General features: G+C 39.9%; 1 protein-coding gene across 1 annotated transcript in view; it reads right to left on the bottom strand.

Moving 5' to 3' along the window:
- Positions 1–348: 348 nt before the first annotated feature.
- ROR2 (receptor tyrosine kinase like orphan receptor 2) overlaps positions 349–19,177 on the bottom strand; it is a 288,338-nt gene continuing 269,509 nt past the window's right edge. Inside the window, exons 6-9 of the mRNA XM_054987005.1 lie at positions 12,098–12,412; positions 9,000–9,245; positions 6,367–6,569; positions 349–5,147 (exon numbers count right to left, since the gene is read on the bottom strand). Of these exons, the coding sequence (XP_054842980.1) occupies positions 3,705–5,147; positions 6,367–6,569; positions 9,000–9,245; positions 12,098–12,412 (2,207 nt within the window). The 3' untranslated portion in view covers positions 349–3,704. The remainder of the gene's footprint in view (positions 5,148–6,366; positions 6,570–8,999; positions 9,246–12,097; positions 12,413–19,177) is intronic.

Raw genomic sequence — 19,177 nt, 5'->3', positions numbered from 1 at the left:
GTTTTATGTTCTGATTTTAAGATTGGAGGTACAGTGGGTGGTAAAGTTAAATCTGCGTGCTGTAAGAAAGGAGTTAATGGAGCATTCTTAGTCTCATAACAAACAATGAATTAAAATATTGATGTGCCAGAAGATTGTGGGAGCAACACTGGCCCCAGAAAACCCCTTCTCACTGGTGAGGTGGCCTCAGCTGTGGCAGGTGAGCCTACCTATCCACCTGAGGAGGAGGATGGGATGTACCAGTCTCCTACTGATGTAGGCTTGGATTTCTAGGCCTTGCCAGTTAACAGGAATGCAAGAAGAATAAATATTAAACAAATACACACAATAGTATCAAAACCAAACTCCTTTAAAAAGTAATTAAACCAAATTTATTCATATGATGTATTAATCATCTCCAACTCATGTTTATATTAACAAGCAAGAGAGCCATTCAATGTTCACTCACCAGTGCACGATCAATTTCATGAGAATCGGGAAATCAGTAAAGCAGCTCTTGCCACTACTAACACGGGCTGCAGATTGCCATGATACACTTCAAGTGAATCCAAATGTATTTAGCAAAGGCACCATTTACATAGTAAAACATTACAAAAGAGAAATTCAGGAGTTTTCATTCTTACAGTGTACCTATATTTTAAAATACCTTAAGATTAATCAAATATTTATGTGCAGCTTTATGTGCAGTCCACATCACATGTTAGATTTATAGGCTGGGGACTGTAATATATGTGTAGTTACACTAGAATACGACTCCAGAGTCTTCGCATTGTAGCAATGGCTATGAAATGTATGGACCTGTTTTATCACCGCAACAAAGCATACGCATTCCAGTACCAATATTACCAGCTGTAATGTAAATGGCTAAATATGCATTCTTTTCGATGATCCCAATGTTTCAATGAAAAAGATATATAAAATGTTACAAAACATAAATTACATTTCAAAGTCTGTACATGATTCATCTCACAAGAAAAAAACCTCTAAAAATCCCAGATTCTGTACAATATTGCTTATCTTGGTCTTTAAAGATCTACAATCACTACAAAAAAGAAAATAAAAACAAAGAAGGCTTCATGTGTACACTTCTAGCACCATCTTAACACAAACCAAAATGAGATTAAAATCCTTAATGATCAATGTAGAAAATATAATGTGCGGGAAATTCGTTTGAGTTCTTTTCCATAATTTGACCACTAACAGTAAAAAGAGGCTGACTTTTTTCAGATTAGTGCATAGTGCCCAGACTTCTCATTTGGGCAGCAAATATATGTAGGACTTCCATTCATTCACAAAGAAAATAATTGATTTTGGTAGGAAAGTTGTGCAGTGCTTAGTCACTAATAAAAATGTGTTCAAGTGTTTCTGTCTTCTTTCCTAAACTCTGGCTGTGTTCTATTTATTTCAAAACTGGATGCATATTATTACCTAAATTTTCCTATGCCTGAACCACCCTGTAATGATTTCAAGAAATGGGTGCATGTGTCTTTAAATGTTTGGTGAGATAGGTCTTGTTATGATCTTCACTTTCTTTAGGGTGGATTTTGCTTTAAATCTCCCCTGGGTAGTTTGCTGCCACCAGGAATATATTATTCCAAAATGTTTTATTTAAATTTTCCCTTTTGTAACGTGTTTGAGCGTCAGGCTCCTTCGTGGTTCTATGTGGCCCTGAGGATAGGAATGGGAGATAACAATGACTGCTACTCTGGGATATAACAAAACAAAATAAAAGTTTATTTTTTAAGAAGCGTATTGGTTACATAAAAGTAGTTCTTAGTTCTTCTAGTTGCTTCATCCAAACTCATTCACACAGATCTCTTGTAAGGCTTCACACACAGTTAGCCTCTTTCTCTAGGCTCTCTATTTCTCTCACAGAGAACTCCTCAGACAGCACACAGCTAGCCTGTTTTCTTTTCACTCTCAATTCTTTCTCTCTCAGGCGCACACACAGTTTGCCTGCTTCAAATAGAATGAATATATAGTCTCACAGACACACTCAGTTCAGGCTTCCACTCAGGTTGCCTTTCCTTCACAAATACATGAACACACTCAGGCTGCACACAGCTCGCCTCTCTTGCCCTAACTGAATCTTTTTCTCTCCCTCAGTAACTGAAAACTGCCTTCACTCCGCCCACTCTCTGTCATCAACCAATCATATCACTCACTCATCTCTCTCTTTCACCCCCCACTCTTCACCTATCTCACCAAACATTTAAAGACACATGCACCCATTTCTTGAAATCATTACACACCCTGTGACAGGCCTTTTCTTCCTGCTGAGTGAATCCAAAGCCTTTACACTCACTACCATTAAAACATTTAGTAACTATGGGGAAGCTTCCCATTTCAAAACAAACCTAGTTGCCAAAAATTATAGGAGCTGGTGTGGATCCCCTCAGTTGGAAGAAAAGGCCTGTTACAAATTAGTATTCTGGTGCTGAGATAAAGACCAAAGAAATTTCACAAGCTTGTGCCCACTGTGGTGAAATATAACGATATAAAATATTTAAGAAATTTTGTGAGGTAAAAGTTTTGTCAAAATGCCTCTTAAGCAAAAAAAAGCACTTGAGGGGACTGAAGCTGAGTTGGCAGTGACAGGGATATCACAGAAGAGATCTGGAAAATAAAGCGGGAATTGAAATGGCTAAACTAAAAAAAGAGAAAGAACTTGAGATTTTTGAGAATGAGGGAAAAGATAGAAGCAAAGAGCTCAAAGGCAGCATGAAATCAAATTAAATAAATTAAAAAGTGACAATAAAGGGCTGAGGCACTTAAGCTAGTTATGGCTTTTGGTTGTGATTTAAACTCCTTTTAATGTTTGCAGTTACAAACTGGCTTTCATTGCCTGATCCCTGGGTTGGATTCTCTCAAACACAGGAATCTACCTATAGAAGTCTGCCCTATCCCTAGAGTCAAACTAAATGGTATCAGGTCTGCTAATGACCAGAGACAGGCCTCACGACTGGGTACTCTGCCATCTGCCAGAGGTAGAGCTAAACCACTCTGCCACACTGTCAAGCAGAGCCACCCATTACACTGTCTGCTTTTTCACTGAGGCAGACATCAACTAACTGCTGCTGTTTCCCTCTGACATTCCATCTCCCCAGCCTTGCCCCAAAGGTGACTGAATGCTGGGGCAGCACTTCTACAGGTTCAGGGATGAAACAGTTAAGTAGCTGATCTATCTTTCAGGGGCAGGACAGCCTCCTGTCAATTACATGACCCCCACCCTTGTAAATTTCTGTATTAATGAGAAAAATATTCTGTCAGTAGGATATCTATATATCCATTACATCCTGGGCACCTCTTCTCCATTCTCCGTATTACTGTAGTTCAGCTTTTAAAAAACCAATTTAAACAGAATTCATTAACAATTACAATCAAAGATCAAGATATACATGATGTGCAATGAATTTCCACTATATGTTGCACAGCAACAGTATATTATAAAAGCAGCCTCCCTGCCAAGAACTGTAGTCAACTAGAGTTTTCAACACAGCAATTCTATATTTTCATGTTTACAAACATCTGCTGGAAATAATGGTGCATAAACAAAGTATATCATTATTGCTGCATTTTACATGGTCTTGGATTAATAGGTGTGCCTAAGAGCAAAGAAAAATATGGATTATGCAAGTCAGGACTACAGTCTCCGGCCATACTGAAGAAATGTTCAATTTTGCTTGTGTAATAAAGCAGCATTCTTAGGCTTCTGACTGAAACTCTGCCTCGTCCATTTGAATAGTGTCATTATCGCCCAATAATTCTGTTTCAGGCACTGAACCATCCTCTTCTTCCTCTTCCTGAACAAGACTCTGAGCAACATCCTCTATTGCATTGTGTACATCATCTGTACCTTCTGACAGCAGAGCAGCCCTGTCAGCCACGGAGGCATTGGAAGGGGCAGTAGTTACATATCCCGTACTTGTGGAGCCACTTCCGCTGTGATGGGATCCTGGTTTTGGAATCATCTGAGGAGCCATCTGCTGAGGAGCCATCTGCATTGGGATTTGGACTGGGTAAAAATTTGGCAAATAGGCTCCATATGCTGGCATTGGTTGGTAACCATTGACTGGAATGTAGAGCTGAGGAGGTGGGACCATAGGTCTTATCTGTCCTTTCATTGGTATGAACTGTGGCTGCGGGAAAGCCTGTGTTTTTTGCTTCGGTCCAACATACCTAGTGTTACTGACATTACTAACAGGGCTTGTGCTGAGGGAACTGGTTTGTGTAGTGTTGCTTGCACCAGATGTTTGTGCAGAGCTGTTATAATTAGAAAGATTTCCCCATGTTCTCAGTCTGTTGTGGATGTCTTTAAATCTGGGTCTTCTGTTAGGAAATTCATTCCAACACTCTAACATCAGTGAGTATATCCACGCGGGGCAGTCATCAGGGCATGGCAAAACCTGTCGATTTCTTATCATCTCAATGACATCCTGATTAGAGTAGCCACAGTAAGGCTGCAAACCATAGCTGAAGATCTCCCACAACACCACTCCATAAGACCAGATATCAGAATCAACTGAAAACTTGCCATACATGATCGCCTCTGGGGACATCCATCTTATAGGGAGGGGAGTATTTCCCATTAGTTTATAATAGTCAGCAGAATAAACTTCCCTGAAAAGACCTAAATCTGATATTTTCACATTTAGCTTGTCAAACACCAGTACATTTCTCGTGGCTAAATCTTTATGGACAACATGGTGACTTGACAGATATTCCATTCCAGCTGCTATCTGAGTCACAATGTGAAAAAAATCTGCTGGCTCCAAAGTAGATTTCACTGTCTTGTCATCATCGGTGCTGCCAACATCCGAATGAGGAGATCTCATAACTAGGAACTCATGGAGATCACTATGGGAGCAATAGCTAAAAACCATACTGATGGGCTGTTCTTTGGTCACTATTCCTAGCAAGCAAACTATATTTGGGTGCTGCAATCTTGACCGCATCATTGCTTCATGCTTGAATTCTTCTCGAAGGGTTAAATCTGCTTTATCCTTAAGTGTTTTTATGGCAACTGTTTGAGTTTGTTCCCCTGAAGTTGTACCAAACAGGTGGCCCTTATAAACTTTTCCAAATTTCTCTTCACCTAGTTCCTCCATAAACCTCACAGTGGAAAGACTGATCTCTTTTAGTTTAGTCTGAAAATAAATAGACAGAGGTTATGTAACATTTATGGTATTTAAATTTAAGGGGTGGGGGTTACAAGTAAGAAGCCAGTAGCAAAAATAAAATTTTAAATAGGAGACTTTCTGTGTATGTTAATTTATATTCATTTCTCTTCTTTCATAATTTAAGAAAGTTATAAATTGCCCTTCCTTCCTCTTGCATAGGTGAAGCTCAAATTTACAGGAACTCTTCTGCTTGCGCAAGGAAGAGGGAAAGTGGTTCCTGTGAAATCTTCTTTCTTGCCTTGTTTTGGAAGGTCCCCAGCCCTCAATGGTAGACTGCTTGAGGAAGAGGAGGCTGATAAAAGTCTCTTCCACAAACTCACTGCTCACAGAAGCAATGGATCCAACCCCCTGCTTTTCCTTTTCATATATATTTCTTGTATTTGTCAACCATTAACTGAATGACACTTCAACATAAATAATAAAAGTATCTTAAGTTTGAATATTTCAATTAATGGATGCAGCAGATTGTGAGGAACAGCATACTGGTTGAAGGGACACACCCTTCCAACACTCAAGAAAGGAGAGGAGCAGCCTGGGAGGCAAGACAGCGCACTCTATTAGGCCTCAGAAATGGTGGAGGAGCAGTTAAGTCACCCACACTTGACCTCTTCTGTCGGGCTATTCTGGTCTTTCATGTTTCTCTCTCTAGGACAGGCACCATAGAACAGGAGCTGTGTTCTTCCTTGACCCTGTTCAGCACTGGTCTATATGCCCCAGACCACTCCCACAGGGTCCCACTCCAACCTTCCCATTGGTCCTTGTTGTCGGGGCCATCTCCCTGTCCCAGGTGGTCTCCTAATCTTCTGCTCATACAAGCCTTGCAACAAGCCCCAGGATGCAGACTCCACTGGGCACCACTCCCAACCCCTCTGTGGCATGCCCTGTCTCCCACCAATGATGATGACTTGGGCAAGGAGGGGGCACAGCAGGCCATGGACCTCAGGCATGGATGAGTCATGCTGGCAGGGGGACAAAACCAACCTCTAGACAGGTAAAAGAAATGATCATCTTATTTCATAAATGTAAAATATCACCACCATGGCAATGCAAATTGCAGTAACAATGTTATTTTTAACAAAGTTACTTACATATAACCTACAAGTCACAGGCGCTCTAAAGTCATTTCAATTTGGGAAGACTTTAAAATCGTGTGTGTCTACGAAAAACAACTTTTGAAAAACGGTACCTGTTTGTGTTGATTTATAAGAGGCATTTCCATGTCCTGGCTAGGAGATGGCATTAGTTGGCGACGCTGTGGAATGGCAGCAGATGCCTTCTGCTTGTTCCTGCACATGCACACCAAGAAGAAAAGGCAGGCAATAACCAAAGGGATGGCTATGCTGGGAACCAGGATATAGAGGATGCCCATTTTGCTGCTGTCACGTGGACCTGTTTAGAATGGAAGTATTTCATGTTTTCAGAAGAGCTTTTTAAACATCTGAAAGCAATGCAAATTAAAAATATAACTACGGAGAAGAATCAAAAATTGTTTCTGGCACAAAGAACCATTTCCTGTTTCTCATTAACAGTAAATAAAATCCCAGAGTCTGACCATATGTATAAAATATGAGATTCCATCAATCCAGTCAGTTTGTATTTCTGATACTACAGGAACATAAGAAAAGCACTGTCGGCTTGTACCAGTGATCCATCTAGTCCAGCATCCTCTTCCACACAGTCGCTAACCAGTTGTCCTGGAGGGCCAATGAACAGAGCACAGAAGCCAAGGTCTTCTCCTGTTGTTGCTTTCCAACACTGGTATTCAGAGGTTTACTGCCTCTAGATACTGGAAGCTCCCCTTAATCTTCATGACTTGATAGATCTCTTCTCCATTAATTTGTCGAGCCTCCTTTTAAAGCAATCTATGCTCATGGACATCATTACATCCACTGGCAGTGAATTCCACACTTTAATTACTTATTGAATAAAGCAGTATTTCTTTCTGTCTGTCCAGAACCTATTTCTCAGAATTTCTGTTAGGTGCCCCCTGAGTTCCTATATTATGGGAGAGGGAAAAAAATTCTGTCCAGTTTCTCTGTCTCGTGCATGATTTTAGAAGCCTCAATCACACACACACACCTCTTCTCATCTTTTTTAAAATGAAAAGCCCCAGACTCTTTAGTCTTTCCTCAGAAGAAATGTGATCTAATCTGTCAGTACGGTTCCCTGTTACCCACTGATCACTGGCAATTGGCAAGTGGTAACAAACTGCCTGGAGATTTCCCACCACTGGCAGACAACCCAGGCAAGAGTGCAGTGGGTGCGTTCCCAGCAGAGCATGACAACATCACTTCCTAAAGTGACGGCGTCATGCCAGCAGCGGGCATGCTCCCAAGCTTCATAGGGACCAATTCTGACCCCCAAAGGGCTGAGCACACCATCTGCCGGTGCAATGATATCACTTCCAGAAGAGATATCATCATGTCGGTACTGGGAGTGTGCGTGCGAGAAGGTTTCTTACCGGGTTCCGCCCCTGGTACTGGGTCCCCCCCCTCAGCTCACATCTGGCAACCCTATCTATCAGTTATCTTGGCTGCCCTCTTCTGCATTTGTTCCAACATTGCAATCTCATTTTTGAAATGCATCAACGAGAACTGTATACAGGCCAAACAACAAATCTACCAACCAGCAAGATATGCCCATAACCTTTTAATGAACTTCTCAAAGCTGAAAAACAGTGTTTTTTCTTATGCCAAACAAGGATATAATTCAATAACTAAGCTGTGTTTACTAGTTCTGCCTGACTCAGGATCCTATAATTTTAAGAACATGGAACCACCATGTCCTAAAGGGCTGCCCCATTCATTTCACTAGAGAAAGGAGCAGCTTCTTATGTATATCAAATATGAAATGATGTGTCCATAGCACAGCACAAAATAAATACAAACAATATAAGTAGCAATCTCATAATTCTACATTTTAATTTTATTTTTACTTTTATGCTTAGATACCATACTGCCAATTGCCCTAATTATTATAATAATTTATTTTAAGTCTTGAAGCACTATACTTCAGGTGCTAACTGACCCTTATATTTAAATGGCAAAAGTTAAAAATGCTTTCTAGGAAAACTGTATAAAACATACACAACAACTGCTGACAATTCAATCAACAAAATCATGTGCTAAGAGTTGTTTCCAGAACTAGAGATTGTCAGTTTGTAGGTAACAGATGACACGGCTGGATGCTTCCCAACATTAGAGGCAAGAGCAAACCTCACAACAGGTAGAAAACAGGCAAGTTAGGGAGGATCTTTTTTTAAAAAAAATGCGATCTGCTCCTCCACCAACAATACCACATCACTATGTGAAACATGAACCCTGTGGTCTCATCATCTCAGATCCACATTTTATGTGGCTGCGTTACTTAGCACCACAGACCTTAAGATCAGAACAAGAGCGGTTCAGATGAAACCACCTGCCTTTGTCAGACAGATGGCCAATGTAAAGGTTTCTGGCCACATATAAGTACCAAGCTTATATTGGGAAGGGTCAGTAGATGTTCTCTTGACTTAGGGAAGCTCAGCCCAAAAATGTTGCTGCCCTGTGTTACAAATTTGCATGATACACGTAGGGCACATCTTGCCTTCATCGAAGGGTAGCAGTGACAATCTAGACCATAGTTACATCACTTATCTTCCACTGGCTTCAGCACCGTGAATAAAGAATGCATTAGTAAAGAATTTCAAACTAATTTTGATCTGTAAAATAATTTTTAAATGTCCAACAGAAAGTCCTAATTAGTGCATAATTTTAAAATAAATTTTACTGCAAACATGCAAGGGCAATACTAGAAACAGGGGAAAAAAATAATACATACTACAAGAAGGTACTTCACACAGTTCCATGCGTACGTTTTTGTTTTGTGTAAAACACCAGGGACCTTCCATCTGGCCCCCAGGATTGCGACAATATGCATGTCCTCCTCCAAGCTCGGGAAATTCTGTACTTGTCAAGCTGTGGGAATGAGGATGTTGAGAGTCCCAATACTGACAATTGTGACCTGACTTGGTAACACTGATAGTCCCTCTATAATCCACTCCAGAGCCATTGTAACACTGATGATCTGCAAAAAGTGTTTTACAAGAGATGCATGAGTAATAGGAGGTCAACCCCCACCCTCCAAACTCTTCTAAATCTGCTCTTTGTATACCACAGACTAAAAATATTATGAGATTTAACATAATGACAAATTCCCAACAAAAAATAGTACAGGACAGGCAAGACTTATTAACATTTTTTAGCTTAACAACTTATCAGTACTTTTCAGAATGTTTCATAGAACATTCTTCCGGTCTTCACATAAGATTCAATGATTGATTCAAAAGTGCAGATGTGGAAACAATCTGAGCATGCAGATAGAAACCAAAATAACACAGAATGTATGGCCTTCCCATCAGTCATTTGAACAAGGGGACCATTCCAAAGAAACCAGATTACAGCAGAGATGTGAACAACCCTATGTCTAGACCACCTAACTTTTCGCAATAGTCGTGTTCCTAGGACATTCTCTTTAAACTGTTATTCTTGTCCTCTTTCTTCTTTTCCTTTCCTCTAATCCGCTTTCTCCAAGACTTTTAAAAGTTTTCTTTTCTTGCAGTTATCTACCAATCATTATTTACTATATTTATTCTCTGTCTGGTTTTGCTTTACTTCTTTAAATAGAACTGCACTGGCTTAATTTATGTATCTCATTAAAAACTTCCCCAGTCACACAAGGTGATCTGCACCAGCTGGCTGCCTCTGGCGTGTCATTCTGTGGGTAGAGAAAATCTCTTTCCAGAGATATCAGTCTTACATTTTTCCACCAGGCTTATTCCTCTGTGGATTTTTAACACCTCAATCACTTTATTGTAGCACAAATGTTACACCACAGGATCATGTACACATTACATATTGTTGAAAACAATGAAGCTGAAAACATTCAGAATGTCCTAGGACAGCCCTACCTACCATGGAGGTCTGGCAGTTGCTCAGGTGCCTGGGGCAGAATCTGGATTCCTCTGGCAATAGCCGTTTACATCATACAGACAGACGTTGCAGAAGAGAGATTTTAAATCTGCTATTCCTTGTCCTCCCCCCCCACCACCATATGGCACCCCTTCCAAGTCAGCTACAGGCATCCTAGAGAGAATATGAGCCAAATGCAATATGTTTTACATTACAGAGAAATACACATTGGAAAGCCTGGCACTGAATGAAAAATTCATGTGGACTCTAAAGGTTACAGTTAGGAGCAGAGAGGACTTCTGGTCTCTTGCTCACATTTTTTTTTTGCATTGCCCATATAAACTCCGAGGTAAGAACTTTGCACAGAGGAAAAACTTCCAGAGGAAAAAAAAATGTATCAGCTCAGCATCCTCTCAGTTTTACAGTGCAATCCTATGGAGAGTTACTCCAGTCTAAGTCCACTGAAGTCAATGGCCTTAGACTGGAGTAACTCTCCATAGGATTGCACTGTTAGACTATCTTTTAAAGATAGACTGGGTTAAAACCAGAAAAACCAAGATGCCCAACCAGTTATCTTTTTCACCATGGAAAGCAAATTTAACTTCTCTTCCTTGTCTTCTGTTCCCAAATTAATTGCTTCCTTGTCAGAGGTCTAAGTGCTCTCAAAACTTACCTGTTTTACATTTGCTACTTCAGACCACAAAGGTATAAAAGGAACACGCCCCCCATCCCATCTACCAGTGCTTAAAAAACAAACATACAACTTGCGTTTTATGCACCCTGCAAGTGTATTATTATTTTTAGTAAAAATTGAAATACATGTAATACAGCTTCTAACCCCCCCCCCAATTTTATTATTCGAACATAAAACACATCATTTATAATTTAGCCTATTACATTGTGATATTTAGTATATTTATGAAATTTAGTTTTCTAAAAGCAAAACTACTGATCCAGCCAATAATAAAGAAAGACATGACATACCATACCTTATGTGACTTTAGCACACATATCTTAGCATTTGCTGTTTGTGAGGTAGTAAATACTAAACGTTGTATCAAGTTACTCTTACAATTCTTCAGCTTCCCAAGAGACATGAAAGCAAACAGTTGAACACAGAACACACACATTTTTGTAATATAGTGTTAAGTTGGATAGATAAAGCCTCACAGAGTCACAACAGGACTGGCAGATATTTGGATATTGAAATAAACTTTGTAACATTGAACACTGTGAACTCTTTGGTAGTATATTATCACTATACACATAACAAATTAATTGTGGACAAAATTATCCTTGAAAATATCCTATGTATGTGTACAGTCAACATAGCAACGGGTTTCTAAAGTTGTAGATTGTGTCATATAAAAGTTGTAGACTGTGCCATATAAAAATATTTGAACTACACATGTGAGTAAAGCCTTGTATGATAATGCACTTCACCATTCTAAGGAAGAAAATGTTTTACAGACATTTTGCTCAATGTTCCCTCAAGTTTCCAGTTTTCTTCTTAGAAAATCTGGGGGGAAGTCTTTGGAAAAAAATCATAAAATAACGTTTTAATGAATTTTTATGAGCTTTTAAATATTTTTATTACTTCTTTTATATCCTGCCATTCTCCCCATAAGGACTCAGTGCAGCTCTCCTTCCCCCCATTTTATACTCACAACAACCTTGTGAGGAAGGTTAGGCTAAGAGTATATAACTGGCCAAAGATCACCCAGAAAGCTTCTATGGCAGAGTGGATCCCATGGCAAAGAAGATTCAAACCTATGTCTCTCAGATGCTAGTCCAACAATCTAACCATGATACCATACTCAATAGATTAACTGATTAAATAGATTAATTTACTCAACCATTTTTTAAAAGATGATTAAAGAGCTTAAAATCATTAACTGACTGGTAACCCTACCTAAATCAGAAATTTTATCAGAGCAAAGATAAGGGGGAAAAGGAAGGTACACTTACATCTGTTGAGCCGCTCTACAGGTATTCCAATTTTTATGCAGTTGGCAGCTTCTAAGGTGTCTGGCAGTGGCAAGTCTTCACACTTAGGTGGCTGGAGCTGCACCAGAATGTGCGGATTAGACCTAGCAATGTTGTATTCCTGCCTACAGAGATCATTCTCCAGAACTTCACACTCGTCCCGACACAACTCTCTTGGTTTAGGTGTCCGAGAGCGTTCATCACACAGGGGAAATACGAAATGACAGAAAGATGGGATGGCAAACTGAGAGCACTGATCAGATAAATGGGTGGATGTGCCAATCATAGTAAATGCAGCTGAAAAAAGAGAATAAAGTAAAGCCAATCATTAAGTTCTTGTTTATAATAAAATAAGCATGTTAATGTCACAATTTCCAGAGTTCACTTGAGGAAGAAGAGGCAATCAAACTGACATAAAATTAGTTTTTAGAATAGGGTTCAGAGTTGCCATCCCCCGCTGGGGGCGGAGGATCTCCTGATACCAGCTCCTGCCCACCTGGTCAGCAGAAGAGGGAGCATCTAGAGGGGGAATGCAAGTGTGCTCCCACATTGCACTGGAAAATGATGTCATTTTTTGGCATGACACAGACACTATAGGCCATACCAAGGAGCAATTTGCTAAAAATTGCCCCCAAACAAAAGTTTGGGGTCAATTTTTAGTGAATTGCTTGTTGGTGTGACCTGTCGTTTCTGCAGTACGTCAGAAAATGATGTCATTCTTTAGCATAACAGGTGAGTGCACCTCCACCTCCAATAGGCACACAATAGGGTTAGTCTGTATAAGCATTAGCCTCAATTCAATCACTTCAAACATCTATAACCATACATGTGGGTGATATATACATGCTTGCCTTGATTTCTGAAGCTTGAAAAAATGACTCCTATCAGCAGTTACTCCCAAGTACTATTTCTTTGAGAATCCACAAATTATAAACTCCTCTTTGTGTGGGGGGTAAGATTGTCCAGCCAATCTGTTGTTCTAGAAGTCTTCACCATAGCTCCTCTGCACCTTCTGAACCTTTTGCCATGATCTACAAGCCTCAGATGTGGCTCTTAAGTTTTAGGGGGTTGTAAAAGGAAAGTTATTCACTATTCTACCAGTTCCAATCAGCACTGTTCGATTAAACCTTTACTACTTTAATTTCTCAAATGAGGCCTGTCTATAAATCATACCCTGGACCTGGGGAGCTTTCCAGATAATCCAAGAAGTGAGAAACAATTATGGATCTTTTAAAAAGGTGCAATGCACAAGACCAAGTACATGCTGTTCTATAGATGTCTGTCACTCCAACTTTGAAAGCAAGACCCAAGATTAAGCCCTGGTGAGGGCTGCTGCAAATTAATTTAAACTGTTGTCAGTATGCTGAGAAGTCTTGGCTGAGAAGCAAATATATGCACACTCATTGGTTTCCACACTGGCAGAATGATTTCATTTCTCCATGCAAGTCAAAGGAAAAGCATTCATTCAACTGACCCGTACTGCAAACAAGAATACTATGTATGGGGCACACATGCAGCCACTAGATACACTTAACAGATACCACTAAAGCAATTTTGAGAATCTTAAGATTACAGTGTATTCAAGTGCATAGTAGTAACAAGTACTGATAACTTATCTTTCATACATAAGGATAAATCATATTTCAACAGCAGAGTAACTGACCAGTTCCCAAGCACGCAAATAGGAGTACAAGCAACAAATATGCAGTTAAGCGTGATCTGCATCAGATTCAGCTCTACGGCCTTTTCTATTTGCAATGGTCATAGCTATGTTAAGCAAAAAAGAATGAGAGGCCAACAAGGAATTCGGTGTTTGCTGATGATGTCAGTAATCTGCTCTAAAGATTATGATGAATTACTAAACACTTTAATCAATGGCAAGCATCCTTGAGCAAGCAGAGCTTTAAAAGAATGCCAGATAAGAGCAAGGCCAAGATAACTGAAGCTATTGGAGCTACCCCAAAAGAAACCATTGGAAGGGAACACGAAGAAGTGAAAGAATTTTCAAATCTGGAATATTCTTTTGCCAAAAATTTACCTCCTTCACAAAACTGGAACAAAGTTGATTGGATCAAATGGAGGAAAATCAAACACAAGGAATTCTCTGCCTTGCTGTGCTGTATCTGCCTGGGTACGCATGAGTAGCCACAGCTTATCCTTGGTTACATACAGCCACAAACAGCTATTCTGGATTATTCTGCTCAGGCCTGACTAAGATACAGGCATGCACTTAAGAAGCCCTGAGAGTCTAGTTAGCTTTCCTATATCAAACCATTTACCTCCTGGCTACAGGCATACCACAGGTAATGTCTTAGGTTTGTTCCAGGCATTGTACACAAGTAATACAACTATGGAGTCTCTGCTTCCATTTTAAGCCTTTATTATTACAAAATAATTATTCCGTATTCTTAATATCAACTCTATCAACAGAAAAAAAAAAGTCTCTTACCCAAAGATATGAAGGTCACAGGCAAGGAGTCTTTTCTAAGAAGAAGATCTCTATCCGTTTAGGGTTTCAGAACCTTCTCTTAACAATAACTACTTCAAAGACTCAAATTTTTGGTTATCTTATGACTTCATACACTAAACAAGGTTATTCATATTTGAAACATCTTCTTGAAACGTATAACAATAGAGTTACACAGTTGTCTTGCCATGTGTAGATCAGAAGACCCATCTAACTCATATCAATATATACAATGTGCCAAGGCCCAGGTGCAAGGAGTATCTGAGAATGTCAGGAATATCTTACTTCATAGAGACTGGCAGCATTATTCAAGGATAGTGGCAATGATGGAGCACCAAAAGATATTCAGAGGTTTGTAATCACTAATTCTACATAGACTTTGTTAAGACAAGTAGCAAGAACACACTAACTATTGTTTTATGCCCGTCTCCAAGGTTGTTCTGCTCTAGGCCTCTAAACTCCCTTTGTGGCATGTCTAGTTATGGGGTTGGGCTAACCCTGTTTCTGTGTGCAAAGGTATCTTGAATTACTTTCTTGGTCATATCCAGCAATTGTTCCCCTATAGTTCCAGCTATATCCATGACATAGCTACAATCTCATGAAGAAATGTAAGCATGAACCTGCAATACACAGGCTCTGCCTACAAAAGTTCTTTCAAGTGCAGCCCTCATGGAACAAAGGTAGACTTGAACCAAGGAGCAAAGTAAGGAACAAAGGTGGAACTTGAACAAAGACCCCCTGCCAATCATGCACAGCACCTTACTACCTGTGGTAAGAGCCAATCACAAAGCCTTACAATGCTTAGACTTGCAAGGTACCTCCTCAGTCTGGACAATATGAAGCTGCCGAGACCTCTACCTAAGACCCTGGAGAGCCACGACCAATCCTAGTGGACTGTACAGACTTTGAGGGACCAATGGTTTGATTCAGTATGAGGCAGCTTATGTGTCTCAGAGTGAGCACCTGATATTTCCCCTTGTTTAAACCAGCCTGTCTTCTTGGAAAGTGACTTCATCCACCTCAGATTATACTTCTTGACCCAGCTTCTTGTCTCTGGCCCTGCATCTTGAATTGCACCAGTTTCCTGACAGGAAGTAACATGCTGGCTGTATTGATATTCTGCCAAGTTCACACTGAATTTCTTCAAGCAGGAATATACATGTCTGAGAACAAGTTGGGACTGATTATGTATAGACAAAACATGATACATGAACTGGTCCACCTGAAAACATTTAAACTATGATAGGCAGCAGGAATCAGCAAAAGTTGCTAAGAGTGAAATAAAATTCTGACGTTAAGATAACTGTCAACTGGTAAAGCATTCAAATGAGATGGAGTAAGGGGCATTATAGAAATTTAGTCCCATTATACAAAGCCATTCCGACTGTTGATATGGACTTGTGTAAAAAGGTCAAACGAAGATTACTGACCTCATGCGGGCTGAGGGAAACCCCATACTGTTTAACTCCATATGAACTTCGTAAAAAGTCTGAAACTTTCCGATATGTAAAGGTCATGAAGGTCAGATGTTGGTTAAGGGTAGCTATCTGAAAATTAGCTGTTTCACCAGTCACACCTCTCATTGCTCAAGATTTCTTTTCTGGGTTAGTATATGGTCAAGCTTTTGTTTTTATCTTGAGTGATGTTTATTTTGGTTTTTGGATATTTTGTTAGTTTTTGCACTTCTTTGTAAAAGAGGTGTGGGTGACTATGGACACTCTCTGGACAGATTAAACAGGTACATATGCATATCTTGTCCATTTTCATTCTGTGGCCAACATGTTTGAGTGCTAGCTCAGGGCTTGCCCTTGGCTTCTCTTGCTCATCCTGGAATCCTGTGAGTTTTCTGAGAATCACCATTATTTAGAGAAGTGAAGATAATATTCTAGGTGCAGTAAAGTAATAAAATCAATCAGGTACCTGCCTGCTGGCTCACAAGAAGTAAAAAAGCAACCTATACAGGAAGGAAGGAAGGAAGGAAGGAAGGAAGGAAGGAAGGAAGGAAGGAAGGAAGGAAGGAAGGACCTGACATGTAATGTGACTGAAGTATGAAGAATAAGTAACTGCAAACAGGTAACAGAGAGACAGACAGAATGATAAGCCAAACATTACAACAGTCAACATGATACAAAATGAATAAGGAATAAAGATAATTTTAGAAAATATTAGAACCAACACACCTTTGGAAGAGCAGTCCCGCATGAGCTGAGAGAGAGAGAGAGAGAGAGAGAGAGAGAGAGAGAGAGAGAGAGAGAGAGAGAGAGAGAGAGAGAGAGAGAGGTATCAAAGATTAAAAAAAACCCAAACTCTTAATTTGCAGAGAAGACTGGTAGGTGACGTTGCCCATGAGAGAAAGAGAAGGGCAAAATAAAGGTTTATAGGAAAACAGAATAAAGTTTGTCCTTTACTCACTGAACTTGAAATAATACAGGCAGAAATAGCTGCGAGTCATCTGAAAAGATTAGTACGGAATGGGATAGGACAAAAAGAAGGAAGAGCTGGATATCATCAGCATACTTTTGCTATTACAAACCAAAATAATCAGATTTCTGATACTAAGAATATAAATTATGAAGAACAGAATCCCTTCCTCCCCCCACCCCCAAAAGACAAGGAAACATTAACCTTAAAAAGGATTATTAGAGATACAGGAACGGAATCAAGAGGAAAAGTCAGAAGACAATGGAGAGACAAATTTGGAAATAAAGAGAAACCAAATAAGAGGAGATGGGAATCCAAAATGGAATTTCTAGAGAAAGATTTGGGGGAACAAAAGACTTCGACAATACATCGACTTTAAATTTCTTATTTGGACACTAGGTGTCAGCACATTCCATTTTTAGAGCTACAAATTTCACTGGCTAAAGGTAAAAACAAGCCAGCAGATCTGTGGAAAACCTACAATCAGTATTAATGTATGGAAATCTATTAATATATGGACTATCCACCCTCACTTTCAGTAGATCTATTTACAAGAACACATTTACAATGTACACTTGATTTTTCTTTGTGTGTGTCAAGTAATTCTCAATGCATATACAGCTGAATGTATGCTAGAAACCCCATGTTGATTCAGTTACTAATTCCAAAATTTCCTGTCTCCCTTCAAAACTAAAAGCAGGTCTTACTTGCCCTTTTACTTAAAAAGGGTAAATATGCAAGCAATTTCTTTGAGTGGGAGGGCTTCAAAAACACCCAGAGCTGCCTCCTGTCCTCCTGAGCCAGTTAACCCTTTGCTGACGAAGCTTACATCAGATCTATTCTCTTCCATAACCGTCTCTCTCATGTTACTTTCCTAAAATACATTCATACTATTTTGGGGTTGACCCCTCTGTTTGGAGTAAGGGTTTTGCTTCAGGAATAGATTAGGCCATGGGAGCAGAAATGACTGCCCAGGCTTAGTCAGAGGATATTTAAATGGCTTATTGAAAGCTACCTTGCTCTAACACGCCTGTGCAGAAGGCCTTGAACACACCAATGAATTAGTCTCAAGTTGCTTTCCTCTCCTCTTTCACATCTGGGATTACAGGTAAAAAACTGAAGGTAGCATATGCCCAGGTGGACTTTAAAACCCAGAATCTCTCACTGCAGAAAAAAAAGAAGTACACCTGCACAGAGTCAAAGGGTCAGTGAACATCATATCCAAGTAGTCTTAAACTCTGCCTTCTCTCACTGTAGGAAAAACCCCCTCAGAGGAATCCTGAAACCAAGGATAAATTGGCTCATGATGCCAAATTTGCACAACAGGTGAAGAGATTAGTTCTGGATATGAACAGATGACCTTCCATTCCCTACTCTGTAACTATACATTTATCTTCAAGATCTTCTAGGTTGTCTCATGTGCAAGTCTGGCATCTCTTCTTTTTGCAGCTGAAGTACTAGTTCAGTGCACTTCATAGAATCATAGAGTTGGAATGGGCCTTACAGAACATTTAGTACAACCCCCTGCTTAATGCAGGAACAACCCAAGGCATCCCCAGACATTCCTTGAAGGCTGCCAATGAGGGGAAACAGCTAGGCAGCCAATTCCACTGCTAAATTACATTTTTAACGTGAAGAATTTTTTCCTAATGTTTAGTCGGTACCTTTCCTCCTGTAGTTTAAACCCATTGTTTTGAGTACTATCCTCTGTTGCCAACAGGCATAGATCCCTTCCCTCCTCTAAGTTACAGCCTTTTAAATACTTAAAGAGAGCAATCATGTCTCCCCTCAACCTTCTCTTCTCCAAATTGAACATTCCCAAGACCCTCAAGTCTTTCCTCGTAGGGCTTGGTCTCCAGACCCCTGATCATCTTAGTTGATCTCCTCTGTACCCGTTCCAATTTGTCCAAATCCTTTTTAAAGTGAGGCCTCCAGAACTGCACACAATACTCCAGGTGGGGCCTGACCAATCACAGGACAATGACATCCTGTGATTTGAATGCTATGTCTTTGTTGATATACCCCAAGATTGGGTTTGACTTTTTTTGCTGCTGCATCACACTGACTGCTCATATTTAGCTTCCCATCCACCCATTTCCCAAGATCTTGTTCACACACACTGCTGTCCAGATGTGTATCCCCCATCCAGTAAGCATGCTTTGTGTTCTCGTTAC

Source organism: Eublepharis macularius, chromosome 8 (genome assembly GCF_028583425.1).
Source record: "Eublepharis macularius isolate TG4126 chromosome 8, MPM_Emac_v1.0, whole genome shotgun sequence".
Lineage (NCBI taxonomy): Eukaryota > Metazoa > Chordata > Lepidosauria > Squamata > Eublepharidae > Eublepharis > Eublepharis macularius.
This window is presented reverse-complemented; position numbering and strand designations above follow the sequence as displayed.